Source organism: Notechis scutatus, chromosome 4, assembly GCF_049901735.1.
Source record: "Notechis scutatus isolate UNSWTSFEM ecotype Mainland chromosome 4, rNotScu1.2, whole genome shotgun sequence".
In the NCBI taxonomy this organism is placed as follows: domain Eukaryota; kingdom Metazoa; phylum Chordata; class Lepidosauria; order Squamata; family Elapidae; genus Notechis; species Notechis scutatus.
This window is the reverse complement of record NC_142012.1, coordinates 83321199-83340854: the sequence shown is the minus strand read 5'-3', so window position 1 is coordinate 83340854 and position 19656 is coordinate 83321199. Positions and strand designations below refer to the sequence as shown.

Below are 19656 nucleotides of genomic sequence, written 5' to 3'. Positions count from 1 at the left end.
AAGAGTTCTCCACTCCTCTACTCATTGAAGAATACCTTATGCCATCAGACTTGAAATTCTAGACCTAGAAAACCTAGAACTACGCCGCCTTCGGTCCGATCTAAGTATAGTATATAAAATCATACATTGCAATGTCCTACCTGTCAATGGATATTTCAGCTTCAACCATAACAATACAAGAGCACACAATAGATACAAACTCATGGTTAACCACACCAAACTTGATTGCAGGAAATATGACTTCAGCAACGGAGTGGTCAATGTCTGGAATACTCTACCTGACTCTGTGGTTTCTTCCCCAAACCCCAAAAACTTTAACCTTGGATTGTCTACTATTGACCTCATCCCTTTCCTAAGAGGTCTGTAGGGGCCATGCATAAATGTGCCAACGTGCCTATTGTCCCTGTCCTATTGTTTCTTTTATTATTATTATTTTTCTTATATGTATCCATGTATTCATAACTATGTTTATACTTATAGCTATTATCTTGTAAGCAATTGACAAATCAAATCAAATAAAAATAAATAAATAAAAAACTCTGTAGCACAGAAAGATGGGGTACATTTTCTGGAAGTGATCTGAATTAGGACTTCAGATCAAACTGAGGATTTTCAATGAGGAGTCAAATGTGTAGCAAACAAAGTTCAGATGAAACAAAATCAGAAAACAGAAACAGGATAACACAAAGTACGGAGAGACCTTGGTCTTCTATCTAGTCCAACCTCCTGCTCAAAGCAATGTGCTCTACATTGAAAAGTATCCGGAAGCTTCAGGTGGTGCAAAATACGGCCATAGGGACAATCTAATTCACCCACAGAACAGTGCAGGTAACACCTTCTCTGCATAAGCTGCACTGGGGGCAGGTTTGCTTCTGGGTCCCATTCAAGGTGTTGGTTATGATGTTGAAAGCTCTACATGGCCTGAGCCAAGCTACCTATTAAACCGTCTTCATTCAGTTTCATTGGCCCATCCCACCCAATAAAGGAGATTGGTGGCTCGGGTGGTTAGGACACTGGGTTGGAGGTTAGCAAGTCCGTGTTCAAGACCCAAGTGCTGCCATGGGGTGGGGTTGTGCTCCTGTCTCTCATTCCAGCTCCTGCCAGGGACATGAAAGGAGCCCACTACTGGGCATCCCCTGAAAAACAGGGATATCACTGGCTAATCCTTTCAAATCGGAAAGGCCTCGGTGCTTCAGACATGAGTGCGCTCCCAGCCAAGGTATGTTGCAGACTCTATCATCAGCCAAAAAATTCTGAGTGGTGGAGTCTTCTCTGAAGTTTTCCCCACCCTGTGGAATACTCTCCCCCCAGAGATGAAGCCCTGAGCCTTCCCTGATCAGTCCTGCCCCATGATATCAACCATCAAAATTTTCAAAAAATAGATGGGACAATCATTTGACGGGAATGTTCTAGGCCAGGGGTGTCAAACTTGCATCGTCATGGCAGCATCACATGACGTATCAGGACTTTCCCCCCTTTTGTTAAACTGGGTGGGGGTGTGGCCAGCATGTGATGCATCCAGCCAATGGGCCGCGAGTTTGACAGTTGTGGTATAGGGTCTCCTGCTTGAGCAGTGAGTTAGACTAGGATGACTTGCAAGATCCTTCTATCTCAACTACTCTATTCCTACTCCCATTCCTACTTTAATCTGCTCTACTCTATTGTGTCCTATCCTACCCTTCCCTTCCCTTCCCTACCCTATCCTGAATTCCATTCTCTCCTAAACAATCTCTGAGGTAGGATTTAGGCTGAGAGTAACTGGCATCATTTCAGTGAAAAGCTATTCCCCTCTTTTGCTCAATCTCTATGCCAGTCTATTTCTGAGTAGCCAAGATGATTGCTCTAGAATAAATGTGATTTGGATGGAAGCCTGCATGGTCTCTAGGGGAAACGTCTGCAAACTATGATTATTCTGCAGTCATCTCCTAGTGTGGCTAGTATTGAAAGCATGTCCCCCAGTGAGCAAATAGGTAAAATAAGACTAAAAGAAAAGCTTTCTCTTTTTCAAAAGGAGGTCATTAATATCTTTCCTCATCTGCTGTTCATGTTGTCATGGAAACAGCAGAAAATTGATTCTAAATTTTCTTTGGATATATCTATCCAGTTGCCTGTTTATTGATAGTAATCAACCCATTTTTGAGAGAGACATTGGCAATACTAATAGCTTAACTTGTAAAATATGAATGTAAAGTTTAAGTCATCTCTAATATCTATTTTCAAAATGTTTTAAAATTTACAAGACAAACTTTCTCCAACTCAAATACCCCTAAAGTGTTGACTTTAATTCTAATCAAAATTCAATCTGGGAAGATTATATTAAGCCAGGAATACAACCATTACACATAATCATCTTTTTCCAGTCTGGCTCTGATGAATTCAATTGTTCATATTTATTTATTTTTATTATTTATTTATTTGTTTATTTATTTATTTATTTATTTATTTATTTATTTTGTCAAGCGATTATAAGATAACAGGTAGAAGTATAAACGTAGTTATGGATACATGAAATGGATACATATAAGAAAAATAAAAAAGAAACAATAGGACAAGGACGGTAGGCACGTTGCTCTATCAGAGAAGGCATGGGTCAGGTCCGATCAAACAATGCCCTCTTGTTGGTCCTCAGAGTTGGACCTTCTCAATTGTAGCATTTGACCTATGGATAAGTATCCCCATGAGATTCAGATGGCATTAACCCTGTCTTCCTTCCTTCCTTCCTTCCTTCCTTCCTTCCTTCCTTCCTTCCTTCCTTCCTTCCTTCCTTCCTTCCTTCCTTCCTTCCTTCCTTCCTTCCTTCCTTCCTTCCTTCCTTCCTCCTTCCTAAATTTGCCACCCATCTTGCCATAAGGTGGTTCTGGCCATCTTACAATATTAAAAGAGATAAAATTATAACAATAAGAGTGGGAGATTATAATTAAATGTTTTAACTGATTAATTTAATGCAAGCATTGAACTCTTAGCTGTTTCCCCAAGCATTTAAATCAAGTGTCGAGATCTGATTGATCTATGGGATTATCTTGTGTGTGTGTGTGTGTGTGCTTATAGGAGTCAGAATTTATCCCCATTTCTGGATGACATAAGAAACTGGTATGATGAAAGTAGATTGAATTTCCTCCTAAATTTTTGACAGAGCAAAATTGCTACCTTGGCAGTTAAGGCAGTCAGGCAAAGAAGAGAAAAAATAGAATCTGCCTGATAGGACCAATTATATAATGTGTATATTTTAAAGAAATAATTTGGCTAATTATGCTAAAACTTCTCCTCTATATTGTTAGCCATTTTTATGTGTTAAGTCATAAAAGTTTAAATATTTCAATATTATTATTAGTTAAGATTTAAAATATTTTTAAGATTTAAATTTTAATGTATTAGTTTTAGATTTAAATAATAATGTCTTGTTTTAAAATACATGCATGAACTGCTGTTACATGTAATATTTATTCAGTAAACTAGTGATTTGCTAAAAATGAATGAAGTATTAATGAGTATAGAATGAATGAATAATAAACTACAGGAGAACTCTGAATACAAATTCCTGCTACAATCTGGAGTACCACTAAATCTTTCTCTTTCTCTCTCTCTCTCTCTCTCTCTTCTCTCTCTCTTTCTGCTTCTCCTTCTCCCTTTCCTCCCACTACCTCTTTCTCTTTCCCCCCCAATCTCATGTTGCCATCTAGAGATTTTTGTAAAGCTTTTCATCTCTAGCCATGATTATAATTTCCATGTTGTTGTGGCTACAAATTCTGAGAGCTGTAACCCCACCTCATCTGGAAAACAACCCTGGTTGAGGAAAACTGTGCACACACTAAAAGCATACTCTCAACACAACCAAAGTGGCATCAATTATGCATGAAAGATACAGATCTGTAGGCTTGGGAGAACACTAAGCCTTTCAGAAGGCCAAAAATTCTCTGGAATAGTTAGACCACAAATCATGACCAGAGATGTGCCAGGGCTACTGAGCTGTGGTCTATATCAGGATAGGATTATTTCCTGTGAACTGAAGTAGATTTGGTATTTTTCAGTTCATGGTATTATGAATCAAATGACAGTCCAAGAGCCATCAAAAAGAGATCAATTAGTACTATAAACTGAAAAAAATTCTACAGATATGCTCTCATAACTGAAAGACACAGTAAGAAAGTTACAATGGAGAAGAGCTATGAGACTTTGCAAGTATTGGACACACCTATGAAAATGAGCCTCTGAAAAATGGTAAATGATATTTCAATTTCCTATCTGGGAAGTTGAAAGCATTATACCTCTGAAAATCCAAATTAACTTCCCTGTCCTTTTTCCCCCAGACAATTCATCCATTTCATTCACAGTTGCCTCTAAATCCCACATTAGACAGAAGTAAACAGATTATTTAATTGATTCTGTAGCGCCGTACATAAAAAAATTAGAAAAAAAAGTCACGGACTAGAAAAGTTTTGGAATGGTTTCCAAAACTGTCCTCTGAATTTCTGAAACAAATCTTGGTGCTACAGAGCAGAACACGGTTTAAGGCAGATGGCAAGGTGGAAATGGAGGTTTCGCTCATTTGTCCTTTTGGCTGAGAATTTTGGATGCAAAGCAAATTCATTTTCTGGGAACCGTTTTTGAAGTGACATATCCTGAACTACACAACAGCAGGTTTTAGAGTTCAATGTACATTCCGCTAGAGTAACACTAACACGGTAACACTCTCATTGATTTTAATAGATCTGGATTGCACCTGCAGAGAAGAAAATGAAATTCCTTATGATGAAAAACACCATATTGCTTGCAGCAAAAAGCAGCAACGTTCATGAGTGCGGCACCACTCTACAATCCACCCCCCCAAAAAAATCAAAGCTCTATCTGCAGTGGCTTAGAAATGTAGTGTTGTATGAAGTGGGTGCATTGCCTTCGATGTACAGTTAACATTACCAATTATAAGATGATTTCCTGAGATTCCACGCACAGATCAGAAGGCAAAGATAGATAAAAGTTTAGCAGCTGTCAATGCAAAATGAATTGCTAAAAGCAACTGAGCCTTGACCTGTTTCTGTATATGAAATGATTGATAAAAGTTTAGCAGCTGTCGATGCAAAATGAATTGCTAAAAGCAACTGAGCCTTGATCTGTTTCTGTATATGAAATGACTATTCTTAACATAATTGTTGGGATAATAATTCTGGTCCAGTTCAATTCAGGGGGAAAGGGTGGGAATGGCAGCAAGGAAAGTGAAGTCTATTCAGTCATAATAACAGCTTTTACCATTGTTTCTCAACCTTGGCCACTTGAACTCCCAGAATTATCCAGACAGGTTGAGAAACACTGGCTGATACCTATCTCTCTTGCAGTATAATATGCCATTTGGATACCTGGTTAGACTCCTTTGTTTTTCGTTAATCCATGAGTTTGTCAGAGACTGGTGTGGAATGGCAGCACATGGCAAGGGTGTTTTGCACAGACTCCTGGTAGTTGGGGACTCTATTGTCAAGTCCAAGCCCAGAGACAAGACAGCGAGATCCAATTGAAATCAATGCTTTATTTGCTTGAAGGTAATGGACAGAACCTTGCCAAACTAAAGCTATAATCTTCTAGATACATTCCTGAAAGATTTTAAGAAATGGCTCCCCTGAATTTTTTCCCCTCTTCTCAATCTAGTTCAGGACTCTGCAGTCTCTTAATCATGCTGGCTGGGGAATTTTGGGAGTTGAAGTCCCTGCACCTTACAGTTGTCAAGGTTGAGAAACATTGCTTTAGCATGTAGGAATCATAATTATTTGTTTTGTTATGGCCTTCAGGTTACAAGTCCCCCCTTTTTATCTGAAGATTTCAAGGGCTGCACTTGAGTGTTGTCTCTTTAAGCTATGATCCAAGGATACCTTTAATAAACACTCTTAATTTCAATGAAAGAGAGCCTAGAATATAAGTCTTATTGAAAATAATTGTTAAGCCAAGCTCAAAGATAAGACAAAGAGATCCAATCAAGTTCAAACCTTTAATTGCTTACACCAAATGGACAGAATCTTGCTGGACTAAAGTTATAACTTTTGTTAGCATGTTTTGTGAAAATGAGCTTTCTGTATCCATCAACATTAGTAAGCCTCAACGCTCAATTCTACATCATCACAAAGAAATTATCGAAAGCATTAACTGCCTTCTCAAAAGGAATGCCAACAATAACCTACAATCATTGTGCCAAGACTGTGAAATGTAGGAGAGGCTGTTAACCACTTAGCTCTGTGTTATTGCATTGCAAAACAAGCATACACGCAACAGAACAGCTTTTGTTATTGCACAGAAATCCTCACCCCCTTTCTGTATCAAGGCAGATTGTGGGGCCCTTGTTCCTGCTGAAATGTACCACTCTTGATGATATTAGGGGTAATTTCAACATGGGGAATTGAGGAAAGTGATGGTTCAATGCACTGAGGAAGAAGTAACACAAGCATGATCCTGGGGAGCATTTTTATTGGTGCCTGCATTGAGAAAACTTTTGAATTCAGATCTGTTCCTCAGGTCTCAGTTCTGTTTTGACACCTGTCCAAATCCTGTTCCCTCCTGCTCTTGTGTGCTCTCTTGTCTGCTCACTATGTTTTTCCTTCACATAATCTTAAGTTCTTCTCTTGATTTTATGATTCCATTCCATTCTAGCAGCAATTTAACTGTTGTGTTACTGCTCCTTTTCTTTGTCTGCCAGATATAATGAACATATAACCCCCTTCTTTTCATTCTTCCTTCCTTCCTTCCATTTATTTCCATTTTCATCTGTCAATTTCCCTATCTTCATTATTTCTACAAACCTTAAGGTTCACTTAACACCCTGGCCTGATTTTGACTACAAAACTGCTATTCTACGGTTGCGTCCTGCGTCAAGAGGAACAATAGTAGAAAGTAGCAGGGTGAGCATCTTCATAGACTCAGAAGCCACAACTTGAGCCCCTAAAGAATTCAAAGGTTGTGATCCTTCTCCAGAATCTACAGGCCTTTCATGATTTCACCCTGCACCAATCCAATTCCAGCCCCCTGAAAAAGTATTGAAAAATGCTCCTCCAGATTAAAAGCATTTGGTGATGTTCCAGCTGAATCAGCTGCATTGCACAATGCTTGGAAAAAAAGCAATGCATTTCTTCCTGTCTCTGCATTTTGCTGAACCTTCAGATAAGTTTAGCCTGGTGTCTGCAATGTTGTCTCAATTGTTTGTCAGTGTCCAGCCTCCCTCTTACTGACTGGAACTTCATTGAAACACTCAGTCCAAGAAATCTGAATGCAGTGAATTTCTCAGAAAAGAGACAGATTCCGATGTGCTGTGATTTAAATCAAAATCCCAAGAGGCCACAAGTGTCTGCATGTGATAGGACCATTATTTTTTCTGATGGGGAGGAATTTGGAAAAAAATGATTTCAGTTTTTAATATTTATTTTTAAAATCCATTTTGTAATTATGATAGAAGGGAACCCTTTTTTGTTACATGGAGTGCTTAAGAACTCATGCACAGAGTTACATTTTAGCAAAAGTTTGAGAGAGATGGGTGGGTTAAGAAGTAAGAGATAGACAGACATGCAGGCAGGCAGGCAGGCAGACAATGATAGATAGGTAGGTAGGTAGGTAGTTAAGTAGGCAGGCAGGCAGGCAGACAGACAGACAGACAGATATATGCAAATAGAGGTTAAAAAATCTCTGCTCTGCCTCTGTTGAATGTTTCTGGTGAAGCAATTGTGTAGCCTTGATTTACTACTTGGCAGAAAGGTAAGATGCAAATTCAATAAATAATGGAAATTGCGCTAAGAGTATACTTAAATTTGGGTTGCCTAAGTAAGCCCACGGGCCTTTCATTCTGTCTTGGCTGAACAAAAGTAATGGATAAATAAACACATGATACACCGGCAAGGGTGCCTTTGTTATGACTTCATTAATATCCCAAAGAGCTGCATCCTATCATAGCTAAAATGTTCTTTGGTTTCTCTAAAGCTGATTAACTAGCTTAACATTTGTGTATTCATTTTCTGGGCATTCATATTTCATGAACTAGGCATTTTAACTGGTATTTCAGCCCCACTTTTTCAAGTATTATATCATCAGCAATGGCAACAACAACTCCATTCCAGCTGCAAAGGAGCAACGCTTCAAAACCTGCCTGTGCCTGTTGCAATAAGTTTCAGCTAATTTGTTTTTCAGCTACAACTTCTGGTCATTTCGCTTGATGGCTTAGAGATGAGTTATATCAGAAACAACAGGCATATATTTTACCGAAGTGCAAGTGAAAGGAAGCCAATATAAGGCAAGCAGCTAACTATTGCATGTTGCATACACATTCATATTTATATTCCCCCTTTTCTGAAAAGACAAAAATATATGGGGCGCTCTACCTTTAGATCAGTATTTCTGAACCACAGCAACTTTAAGATGTGTGGATTTCAACTCCTGGAATTCCCACATTTGTATACAGGCTGGGGAATTGTGGGAATAATAGAGTTGGAAGGGACCTTGGAGATCTTCTAGTCCAACCCCTGCTCAAGCAAGAGACTCTATACCATTCCATGCAAATGGTTGTCCAATCTCTTCTTTAAAACCTCCAGTGTTGGAGCACCCACAACTTCTGGAGGGAAGCCATTCCACTGGGGAATTGTTCTCCCTGTCAGGAAATTCCTCCTTAGTTCTAGGTTGCTTCTCTCCTTGATGAGTTTCCACCTGTTGCTCCTTGTCCTGCCTTCAGGGGCTTTGGAGAATAGCTTGACTCCCTCTTCTTTGGGGCAGCCCCTCAAATACTGGAAGATTGCAATGATATCACCCCTACTCCTTATTTTCCTTAAACTAGTCTCTTGGAGGTTGGATTAGAAGATGAAGGTCCCTTCCAATCCTATTATTTTAGGTCCTAGCTAGGGATCAACACAACTTTCTCATTTGCCCAATCCTGTAAATTTCATTCTATGTTTTGTCTGGGAATAGGCATGCATTTTCTCATCCATTTCCCCCTATATAATTCATATCTGTGTATTATGTACAATTTTCACCCCAAATAGGCATTTCGATAGATAGACATTTTGATTTATAGAACTGAATGGCAAAATTCAGAAAAAAAGAAATCAAAGGATCATTAACATATGGCTAATGGACAATAGTTAAGAAAAGTGAAATTAGATAAATTAGCAGAAAATGCTCAGCAAATAAAATTCTTTCCAACCTTTCATTGCAAAATAAACATTCTGAAAAATACCTGTTAATTCGCCAAGGCTAAATCTAATTATTTCTTGACATCTTCCAATGGTTTTTTTTCCAGATGTAAGATATTCTTTTTCTTTTGAAAGTATCCCTATCTAGAACCTGTTAGGAATCTGTCCACCAATTAGTTGGGTTGGCAATATATAAACCAACAATGTATGTTTGTAGCTTTAAGACAAAATCACTGTATTGATTTATACTATATTCCGATTGGTTGATTATATTGCAAATTACCATAAGAGGGAGCTAGAGATCATAGCTTGCTCTCCCTGACATTCTGTCTCTCTGACATTCTGTTGCTAACTAAGGTTCTCTGTTGTATTTATGCTGTGCTTATACTTTGATATTTTTGTTTACTGTAAATGCAACCCGGTCAGAAGACTTTGTAATTGGATATTCTTTGGACTGTTAAATGTATATGACCTGGACCATTTATTGGACTGTGCTATTTCTTAAAGTAAACTTTAACTCAATTTAGTGTATCTGTGTGTGGCTGAATAATTATTCATAACTACTCTCACAAACGTTTCCATGTGCATATCCTTGTTACTCAAGGGTTATTCTGTACATATCATAACAGAACCAAAGAATTAACATATTAGCAAGATTTGAACATCAGGCAGGCATGGTTAGCCAGTAGTATTGAGATGTTACTGCAGAAAAAATAATCACAACCAGCCTGCCTCCCACTGAGGATCTGTATACTGCACGAACAACAAACAGGGCTGAGAAAATATCTACAGACTCATCACCTCCTGGACATAAACTGTTTCAACTTCTCCCCTCAGAATGATGCTATAGAGCATTGTGTGCCAAAACAACTAGACACAAAGACAGTTTTTTCTCCCATGCCATTGTTATGCTGAACACCTAATTCCCTCAGAACTGTCTTAGCCCTAAGAAATTTACCCATGTAGTAGGCAGAATTGCTATTATAAACTTTCCCATCTTCTCATTTCTCACCTTTTCTCATCTTCTCATCTTCCCTACTCCTATTGGTATCTTATGATTGATTACTTGTTTGTATCTTATGATCAATCATCATAGCTATGATTTATGACCTATCCCTTTGCCGTTTGCATGTACAATGAGAGCTTCTGCACCAAAGACAAATCCCTTGTGTGTCCAATCACACTTGGACCATAAAGAATCCCATTTTATTATATTAATGACTCAAACAAGCAAAAAAAAAATCATACAAATATTCAACTTTTTCTAACGCCAAACGTCTATTTCATAACTGATCCCTTCAGAGAAAAGGATAGACAGGAAACTGAACCAAACCAGGAATGTGCTGTGTAGAAATGAACCTTAAGTTCTCTTGACAAAAGAGTGCTACTGCTTTGAAGGCTTTTGCAGAATCACCAAGGGAACTGACCTCTGGGGTTTTGTAAAACCAAAGCTTTACCATCACCACAGGAAGGTGGGGGAATGACAAAATTCAAGGTTGCCGTAGAAACATTGCAAAGTGCAATGGGGACCTTGAGAACGTTGCTAATATCCCCGTGTCTGACTTGCAGTCAAGAGCCAATTGCATGACTAGGCTAATGGAGAGGTCAGATGGAGAAAGCCTGAAGAAAGTGGAGTGGAATTGAAATTCACTTTCAAATATCACCAAGGCCGTTAGCGACAACAGGCATGTGAACACCCTCCTCCCAACGCACCCACAGTCAGAGTTTTTCTTTCTCTCTCTTCCCTATAAGACTCCCCAATGCTGACTTAAAGACACACAAGCGAAAGAGAGACCGAGAAGGATGATAAACTCATTACTGGGACACAAATGCCCTTAGGTTAGCATCACTTCCTTGAGAAGTTTGCAACAGCCTTCAAATATCACTCAAATATGAGTGAAAATGAATCCCTGCCTGAAAAAAACCCACCCACCCTTCTTCCCTTGGGCATTTTTGCTACATTATCCGAAGTACAATTGCCATAATCATGACACAATCAGAAAGCCAGATGCTGATTTGCTGATAGAGACACCTGCCTAGACATGCCATCAATGAGAATTAATCTTGGCCTAGTTTATGCTTTCTTCTTCACCGGGAACATTTGTCATGCTCTTATGCTGTCAGCACAGGTTTGGTTAAGGATTTAAGAGATTTCCCTTTCTGAATAATAACAGTAATTAAACCATTCGTAAAATGTTAAAGCCAACCTCTGTTCAGAAAGGTTAAAAGAAAGACGGGTTTGCACAGTCACATCAAGGCCTGGGAGAAAAAGTCTGCAGGTTCTGTTTCTAAAGGAGTTTTACTCTGTCTGTCTGTCTGTCTGTCCATTCATAATCTATTCTCTCTCCCTTTCCCTCCCTCCCTTCCTCTCTCTCTCTCCATCCATCATCTGCCTGCCTGCCTGCCTACCTACCATCCATCCATCCATCCATCTATCATCTACCTATTTATCTATCTCTATCTATCATCTATTTATCTATCTATCATCTATCTATTTATCTATCATCTATTTTTCTCTATCGTTCATCTAGCTATCATCTATCCATTTCTATCTATCTATCTATCTATCTATCTATCTATCTATCTATCTATCTATCTATCTATCTATCTATCTATCTATCTATTATCTATCTATCTATCTATCTATCTATCTATCTATCTATCTATCTATCTATCTATCATCTATCTAATTTGTTTGACACCCATCTCACGCAAGGTAACTCTGGGTGACTTAAAACATTTTTGTTGTAATTATTTTAGCTTCTCCCACAAAATGGATTTGTAAAGACACCTGGTCAGCTTTATTATATGCTGTTATTATATCCATAGCATTAAGTAAAATCCTTCTCCACTCTCTACTCCTCTGTTTCTCAGTCTGAAATTATTCTGTGCAATATATCTCCAAAATTACAGGTTTTGTGGCAAAAGAACTCAATCTTGCTTTCAAATTATATCACAGATGATTGATTAAATGTGGGCTCCATCACATTTTCAGCATTTCTGCAAGATCTATTTGGAGAATCAACTAACATTTGCATTGGAACTGCAGAGTTCAACTAAACTTTCTATGAAAGTGATCATTTTATATTTACAACTATCATTAGCTTATTAAGACCCCTTTGTTAGAAGCAGGTATAGGAAAGACTTGATTTCAGATTAAATGAATGAAGTAATTTACTGGTATAAAAAGGAAGTCAGTAATGGTTTCAATTTTGTTCTCTGTCTCTGGGCAGTAGAGGGAAGGTAGGAGCCATTAGTAGTACTGAATCAAGATAAAGTTAAATTCATTATTTTTTTAAAAAAATTCAAGAATGATAAGAGGAAGAGAGCGAGAGGAAGATGAGAAAGAATGGTTTCCTCAGCCAACAGACCATCCATTGTCCAAATCATTGTAAAGTCTTCCAATATTTGAGAGCCTGTGTCAAAAAAGAAGGGATCAACCTATTGCCCAAAGCAGGACAAGAATTTCTTTAATTCAGTGCTGCCTGTTGCAGGTGTGAAACAAATGGCTTTCCCCCTCCTCATCCCTCCCTCCCTCCTTCCTTCCTTCTTTCCTCCCTCCCTCCCACCTCCCTCCCCTCCCACCTCCCTCCCTCCCTCCTTCCTTCCCCCCTCTCTCCCATCTCCCTCCCTCCCTCTCTCCCTCCCTCCCTCCCACATCCCTCCCTCCCTCCCTCCTTCCTCCTTCCCTCCCTTCAGTGTAACTTCCTTTTCCTTTGTTGGAGAAACTATTTTAGAACCCATTTCATTTAACACGCTCTTTCCAAAACCTTGCACTGACAACCTGTTTTAAAGTTCATTGCTATTTCTTTTCACACTGATTAGATTTTCCCATGCCAGTAATTCACATTGCAACCATTTTTTTTTCCTGGCACAAGCAGTGTTGAAGACTCCTGTTCTGTTGCTGTGGTATCTCTGTTAACAGTCTCAGATCAACCTCCTGATTGGAGCAAATATTCCTGCTCTGTCTTGTGAATTAATCAGTATTCCTAAATAAGGACTTGATTGCTTGGTGCCTTAGTTTGTTCTTATATTGACACCGAGTATAAATGACTTAGATGAGGGAATACAAGGGGAACTCATCAAATTTGCAGAGGATACTAAGCTGGCAGCTTAGTATCCAACAACCCAGATGAGAGGCTCTAGATCCAGAGGGATCTTGACAGACTTGGGCCCTATCTAACAAAATCAAATTCAATGTAGAGAAAAGTAAAGTCTTACACTTAGGCAAGAGAAACCAAAAGGACACATATAGACTGGGTGAAACCAGGCTTAATAACAATAACTGTGAGAGGGATCTTGGAGTCTTATTCTATTCTATTCTATTCTATTCTATTCTATTCTATTCTATTCTATTCTATTCTATTCTATTCTATTCTATTCTATTCTATTCTATTCTATTCTATTCTATTCTATTCTATTCTATTCTATTTTATTCTATTTTATTCTATTCTATTCTATTCTATTCTATTCTATTCTATTCTATTCTAATTTCTATTCTATTCTATTCTAATTTCTATTCTATCCCATCCCATCCAACCCCACACTATTTTGCTTTATAGTCTCATGCAAATGGCCACCTCAGTGCACAGGAAATCCACTGAAACTGATGTGTTGAACCAGGTACTTTGAAGCCAATGGCTTCTCCACATGTGTTGTGAACCCTGAGGTCATCATGGAAGACCCCAGAGAAGCAGCTGAAACTATACTCATCAGTAAAGCACAGAACAGAATAACAGATTTGGAAAGGACCTTGGAAGTCTTCTAGTCCAACCCCCTGCCTAAACAGGAGACCTTATACCATTTCAGTTAAATGACTGTGCGATCTCTTCTAAAAAATCTCCAGCGATGAAGCACCCACAACTTCTGGAGGCAAGTTGTTCCACTAATTGTTCTAACTGTCAGGAAATTTCTCCTTAGTTCTAGGTTGCTTCTCTCCTTGATTAGTTTCCACCCATTGCTTCTTGTCTTGCCTTTCAGGTGCTTTGGAGAATAGCTTGACTCCAAACTGCTGTAATGTCCCCCCTAGTCATTCTTTTCATTAGACTAAACATGCCCAGTTCCTGCAATGGTTCATCATGTGGTTTAGCCTCCACCCCGCTAATCATCTTGGCTGTTCTTCTCTGCACACTTTCTAGAGTCTCAATTTCATTTTTATATGATTAAAACTGGATGCAATATGAAAATGATCTATTATTTGCTGGCCTGGTTTTGACCGAGTGATTTGAATGAGTCACTCTCAAAGTGAATCACTCGCTAATGTGTTGCTTGCATTGACATCTTTGTGTCCAAAGTTTCCAAGTAGGAAAATATGTTGTTTTCTTTTTTTAAAAAATGTCCTTCTGTAGAATGCAAGAACAAAGCATTCTTCTGAGTGTTACCGGTAACACTAAGTCCTACAAATAACATTAGCAGTCTAGGTGTCTGTTCCTCACCACTACCACTAGCAGCTTGTGCCTACAACACCATCTGGTGTTTTAGATGGTGAAGATACTAGAGATTTTGAAGGGCAACTTTCAAATAAGAGAAATCATGTTTCTGGGCTACGTCCTTTGGCTTCTGTTGCAAAAAGAAGGAGACTTTTGTTCAACGGTTTTCTAACTTTTGCTTCTGGATTTTTTGTGGCTGAATCAATGATGAAAGGAAGCTCTAAATTCTCTGACCATGTAGCCCTGCTTCAAAAAACAAACTAAACCTCTGGAGAACACAGTTGATGTTTCTGGCTGATATGCAACACTTGAGCTTTCCACATTCTTTTTAAACTGCCTTTGTCAGGAACTATGGAGGTGACCTTGAAGAATTTCTTTCTTTCTTTCATTCATTCATTCATTCATTCATTCATTCATTCATTCATGGTTCCACATAACTACCAAACAATCCTGGGCATTTAAAATATAAGTAAAATAAAAATGTACCAACACATTACAAGATGAATAAAGAAAATGGAAAATGGCCACTCAGCAGCATCAACAGCAAACCTGTCTAAAATATGTCCCTCAAACCAGTCCAACCCAACCTAGCCCAACTCAACACAACACAACTGAGTCCAACCCAGCCCAACCTACAATCTTGAAGAAGGGATGCAGGAGCAGGTATGTAAACATTAACTTAGCTCTGAAAGAGAGGAAGGACTGAGAAAAAGGTTGGCATTCGCCCTGCTTTGATTCTCTTAGGTATAAGAAAAGGGGAGAGAAAATTGATCAGGGTTTCAAGACTGAGACCAACCTTTCCAGAAAGGCCAGGCCAAGAAACAAATCCCATCAGGCCCACTGGAAATCTACCATTAGAAGATATAATAACAGCATCTCAAAGGTGTCTCTCTGCCCCCACTATATCAAAAGAGAACTATGATGGTGAAATCTTGAGTTTCTTTCTCACTCTCCTTCTCTTTCAACGCTAAACCATTTTAGCTTCACCCCCAGGGATCAAAAAACCAATGAAATAAAACATAAACAATCTTACGGCCGATGTACATTTGTAGGTAAAGGATTGAGAAACACAATCTGGTCAACAGCTGACAACTAAGTTGTCTGGTTTGGGGTCAGTCCTTTTCACTTAAGGCATCCTATCGCACAGCCATTGTTCTGGTAGCATAATTAGGGGAGATTCCCAGGTATCTTCCCACCTCCCCCACCCCCCAGCCATTTGAGCTCCCCTGGGAAAAATAGTTTGCTCAGTGCAGGAAACAACTCTGATATGCAAGATGTAAAAGCAAAAGAGAAACTTACCCATGAATTCAATTCCTAAATGGTGAGCTGTACCAAGGAAAGCATGGAAACAAAGGAGAAAAGAAAGAGAAGGGAAAACATTAGTAAAATATCATGAACTGATTTTAAAAATATAGTTCCTTCAAGTGTGTGTGTTTCTCTCTCTGTGTGTGTATATTATCACAATAGAATATAAATTACTTAATTAATTATGACTGCCTTGCCCCACTTATTCCAACAAGTTTATTATTATCATCACATGAAGTTAGCCCAAACCCAATTCCAGCTCATTATGTTCATAGCCAACTATAAATTGCTTTATGGAAAACTATATAAAAATGGAAATTAAATGCACATGAAAATAATCTATTGCAGGGGTGTCATACTCGCAGTGTCACATTGTCTTTATATATCACAACTTTTTTCTCCTTTGCTAAACCGGGTGTGGGTGTGGCCAGTGCATGACACATCCAGCCTGTGGACTGCAAGTTTGACATCCCTGGTCTATTGTATTTGAGCCGGTCACCTCCCCAGGCATGCAAAATCCACAATTCTTTTTAACCAGATAGACACTAAATGCTCTGAATGAATCCAGGCTGAAAAACTTCAGTTGCAGAAAATTCTGCAAATTCCAGTTACAGAAAAGGTGAAGGTTTTGATCCCATCTAGCAGTCAATTGGATATTCGCAACCCACAATGGATAGCCAACAAAGGAGAATATTTGCAGCTCAGGGTTGAACTGTGGGGGTCACCTTTCATGACCCAAACCAGTGTACTGATGATGCACTGATTATGTTACCTGGTTTGGGTCATGAAATGTCTGCAAGAAAACAACCAAGCTCGGAGCTTACCCCCTTCAGAACTAGCCTTCATTGCATCACATTTCACTCAATCAGTGTCAGGTTTATGAGTACAAGTTTATTCCACGCTAGCCCTCAATAGGAATCTGTAACTAGTAACAGTCAAAGCAAATTGGCAGTCGAAAAGAGTCAACAGAATTCAAGATGGGTTGGCCTTAGATCTTCTATGGCAGAGGTCTCCAAACTTGGCAACTTTAAGACTTGTGGACTTCAACTCCCAGAATTCTCCAGCCACAAGTAGCCATAAGTCCACAAGTCTTAAAGTTGCCAAGTTTGGGGACCCCTGTCCTATGGACATGTGGGACTCCTCCCTCAGATGCAGCCTAGTCATCTCCTAAGAGTCAGCCCCTAATCCAGTCATATCTTCTCGTCTTCAGCAACACACTACGTCACTTGGGTAAGTTGACTCTACATTTACCAGATAGTTGAACAGGCAGAGAAGGACTGTACTTGTTGATATATGTGTTTTATTCAGGGAATTCCTTTTATTATAATCCTACTGTATTTCATTTCTACACCATTTGGGGATAATTAAATGGGAGGTTCTATGTTGCCTGATACTTCTGTATTTGTTTAAACGGATTATGCATCATTACTCTTATTTTGATAGTAAATCTCAGCATCTCAAAGAAAGTTCTTCTAGTAAAGGCAATCTTTGACTTGTGATTACAACTGAACTCAAAATTTCTGTTGCTAAGCAAGACACAATTCTGTCCAAATTTTGATGCTGTAATGTGTTAAGTATGAAAAACAGTTTTAAGTTGCTTTTTCCAGTGCCATTAGGGTTATAGGTAACAGAATAACAGTTATTAGGGACCTTGGAGGTCATCTAGTTCAATTCCCTGCATGAACAGGAGACCCTATATCATTTCAGATGTGTGGCTGTCCAATCTCCTCTTAACAACCTCCAGTGATGGAGCACCCACAACTTCTGGAGAGAAGCTATTCTACTGAATAATTGTTCTCACTGTCAAGAAATTTCTCCTCATTTCTAGGTTGCTTCTTTCCTTGATTATTTTCCATCCATTTTCCGTTCAGGTACCTACCAAGGTGCTATCTAAGATTACTGAAATGTCTCCTCACTTCCAGGTTGGATCTTTCTGGTTCATCTTTTTTTTCTAAACCAATGTTACAAGAAGAGGACTTTGTGGTGGATCCGAACTATATACTAAATGTGCTACCCACCTACATCAACCTATGTTGCACTTTGCACAAGAGAATAAGATTGGCTTGAAACTGCTACCTTGGTCTGCTGAGCGCTGTAGCTATGTCCATAGAAGAGAAATTTATGGATGAAAGAAATGTAGCCTTGCTTTGCTGCCAAACAAGCAGTGTGAAGTTCAACAGTTGTATACTCTAGATGTATACTTTATGTGTGCTCTTCATACAGAAGGTTGAATACCTCAGGATATTCCACAGCCCTTGTAGTTCCTAAAGTTCTGTTCTCAGAGGCTTAAAATCAGCAGCAAATTATTCAGTATACTTTTAATCCAAGCCAGTATAGCTCATACATTGTGAGTTGTCTCAAAAGGTCTGCAAGGGGAAATTAATTCAAAACACTTGTAGTCTTTTACTCACCACTGAGAAACAATCAGCTTCCACCGTGCAATTTCTGAAGATGCCTAAGCCTGAAACTTTCTGACTTTGTTTAGGCTGAGCAGTTGTCAAGCTCGACAACTTTAACAGTGTTCTTTGAAAAGACATTTAAAAGCCACAATGCATGTGTGCCGAATGAACAACAATATAATTAAGAGATTATCTGAAACCAACGTTTTATTTAGACTGAAGTACAGGGTGGAATTATATTGATTGTATTGTGCAATCAGGATACAATGCTATGTTTTCCTGGACAATTAAAATGAAAGAAAAGGGTTCCTTGGGGAACATTGACAAATTTGGGATTGTTAGTAAAGAACCAAAGTTTTTATTATGTTCCAATTTGTTAGATCAAGCTGTGCAGGGGATTTCAAGGGAGGTTAAAATGAGATATTCTGTACCCTTCTGAGAACTAATGAAGTAACTTTAGTGATTTTGCCTTAGGAAAACCTGGGTGAGAAGTGTATAACATTGTTTTTTACTATCCTGATAATATTTGAAGCTGTGATTTGTTGGAGCATTTGTTCCCGGGGCCTCATGGTGAGAGGTATATTTAATTTTCAAAGCTCCTTCTGGAAGCTGCTTCACAAAGCAACATAATCTACTCTCAAAGGGAAAAAAGTTGGGCTTCATTTTCTTCAGCTTCCTAGTCCTTCTCAGCTCCAGAAAACAGGTAGAATGCTTCAGGAAGACAAAATTTATCTGTACGCACACAGACAAATACGTTTTTATTGTTTCCTTAAATCAACAATTTCTACATTATTAACTAAAGACATCTACTTCAATGCCTTTCTTGGTTAAAATCCTACCAATATGATATGATTTGATCTTGTGAGATACTGCCATCATATAGTACCACTTTATAATGCCTTGGTAAGACCATGTTTGGAGTCTTACATCCAGTTTTGGTCACCACAATGTAAAAATAAATAAATGTTGAGACTCTAGAAAGAGTGCGGAGAAGAGCAACAAAGAAGATTAGGGGACTGGAGGCTAAAACATACGAAGAACAAGTTGCAGGAACTGGGCTTGGCTAGTCTAATGAAACAAAGGACTAAGGGAGACAGGATAGTAGTGTTCCAATATCTCAGGGGCTGCCACAAAGAAGAGGGAGCCAAGCTATTCTCCAAAGCACCTGAAGGCAGGGCAAGAAGCAATGGATGGAAACTAATGAAGGAGAGAAGCAACCTGGAATTAAGGAGAAACTACCTGACAGGGAAAACAATAAATCAGAGCATGCAATTAGCTAACCAGTTGTTGCACCGGCAGTATCATACTACTGTAAACAGGGGAATAAACTCTACACTCACCACCACTGATGCTGTTACCTCTTCAGGTAATGAA

At 38.8% G+C, this 19656-nt stretch overlaps 1 protein-coding gene across 2 annotated transcripts in view; it reads right to left on the bottom strand.

Annotated features, from left to right (window-relative positions):
* Window positions 1-19656, bottom strand: part of NRG3 (neuregulin 3) — a 424549-nt gene that overhangs the window by 47675 nt on the left and 357218 nt on the right. For both annotated transcript variants that reach the window (XM_087963966.1, XM_087963965.1), the window contains exon 4: window positions 15878-15904. In XM_087963966.1, the coding sequence (XP_087820092.1) occupies window positions 15878-15904 (27 nt within the window). The remainder of the gene's footprint in view (window positions 1-15877; window positions 15905-19656) is intronic.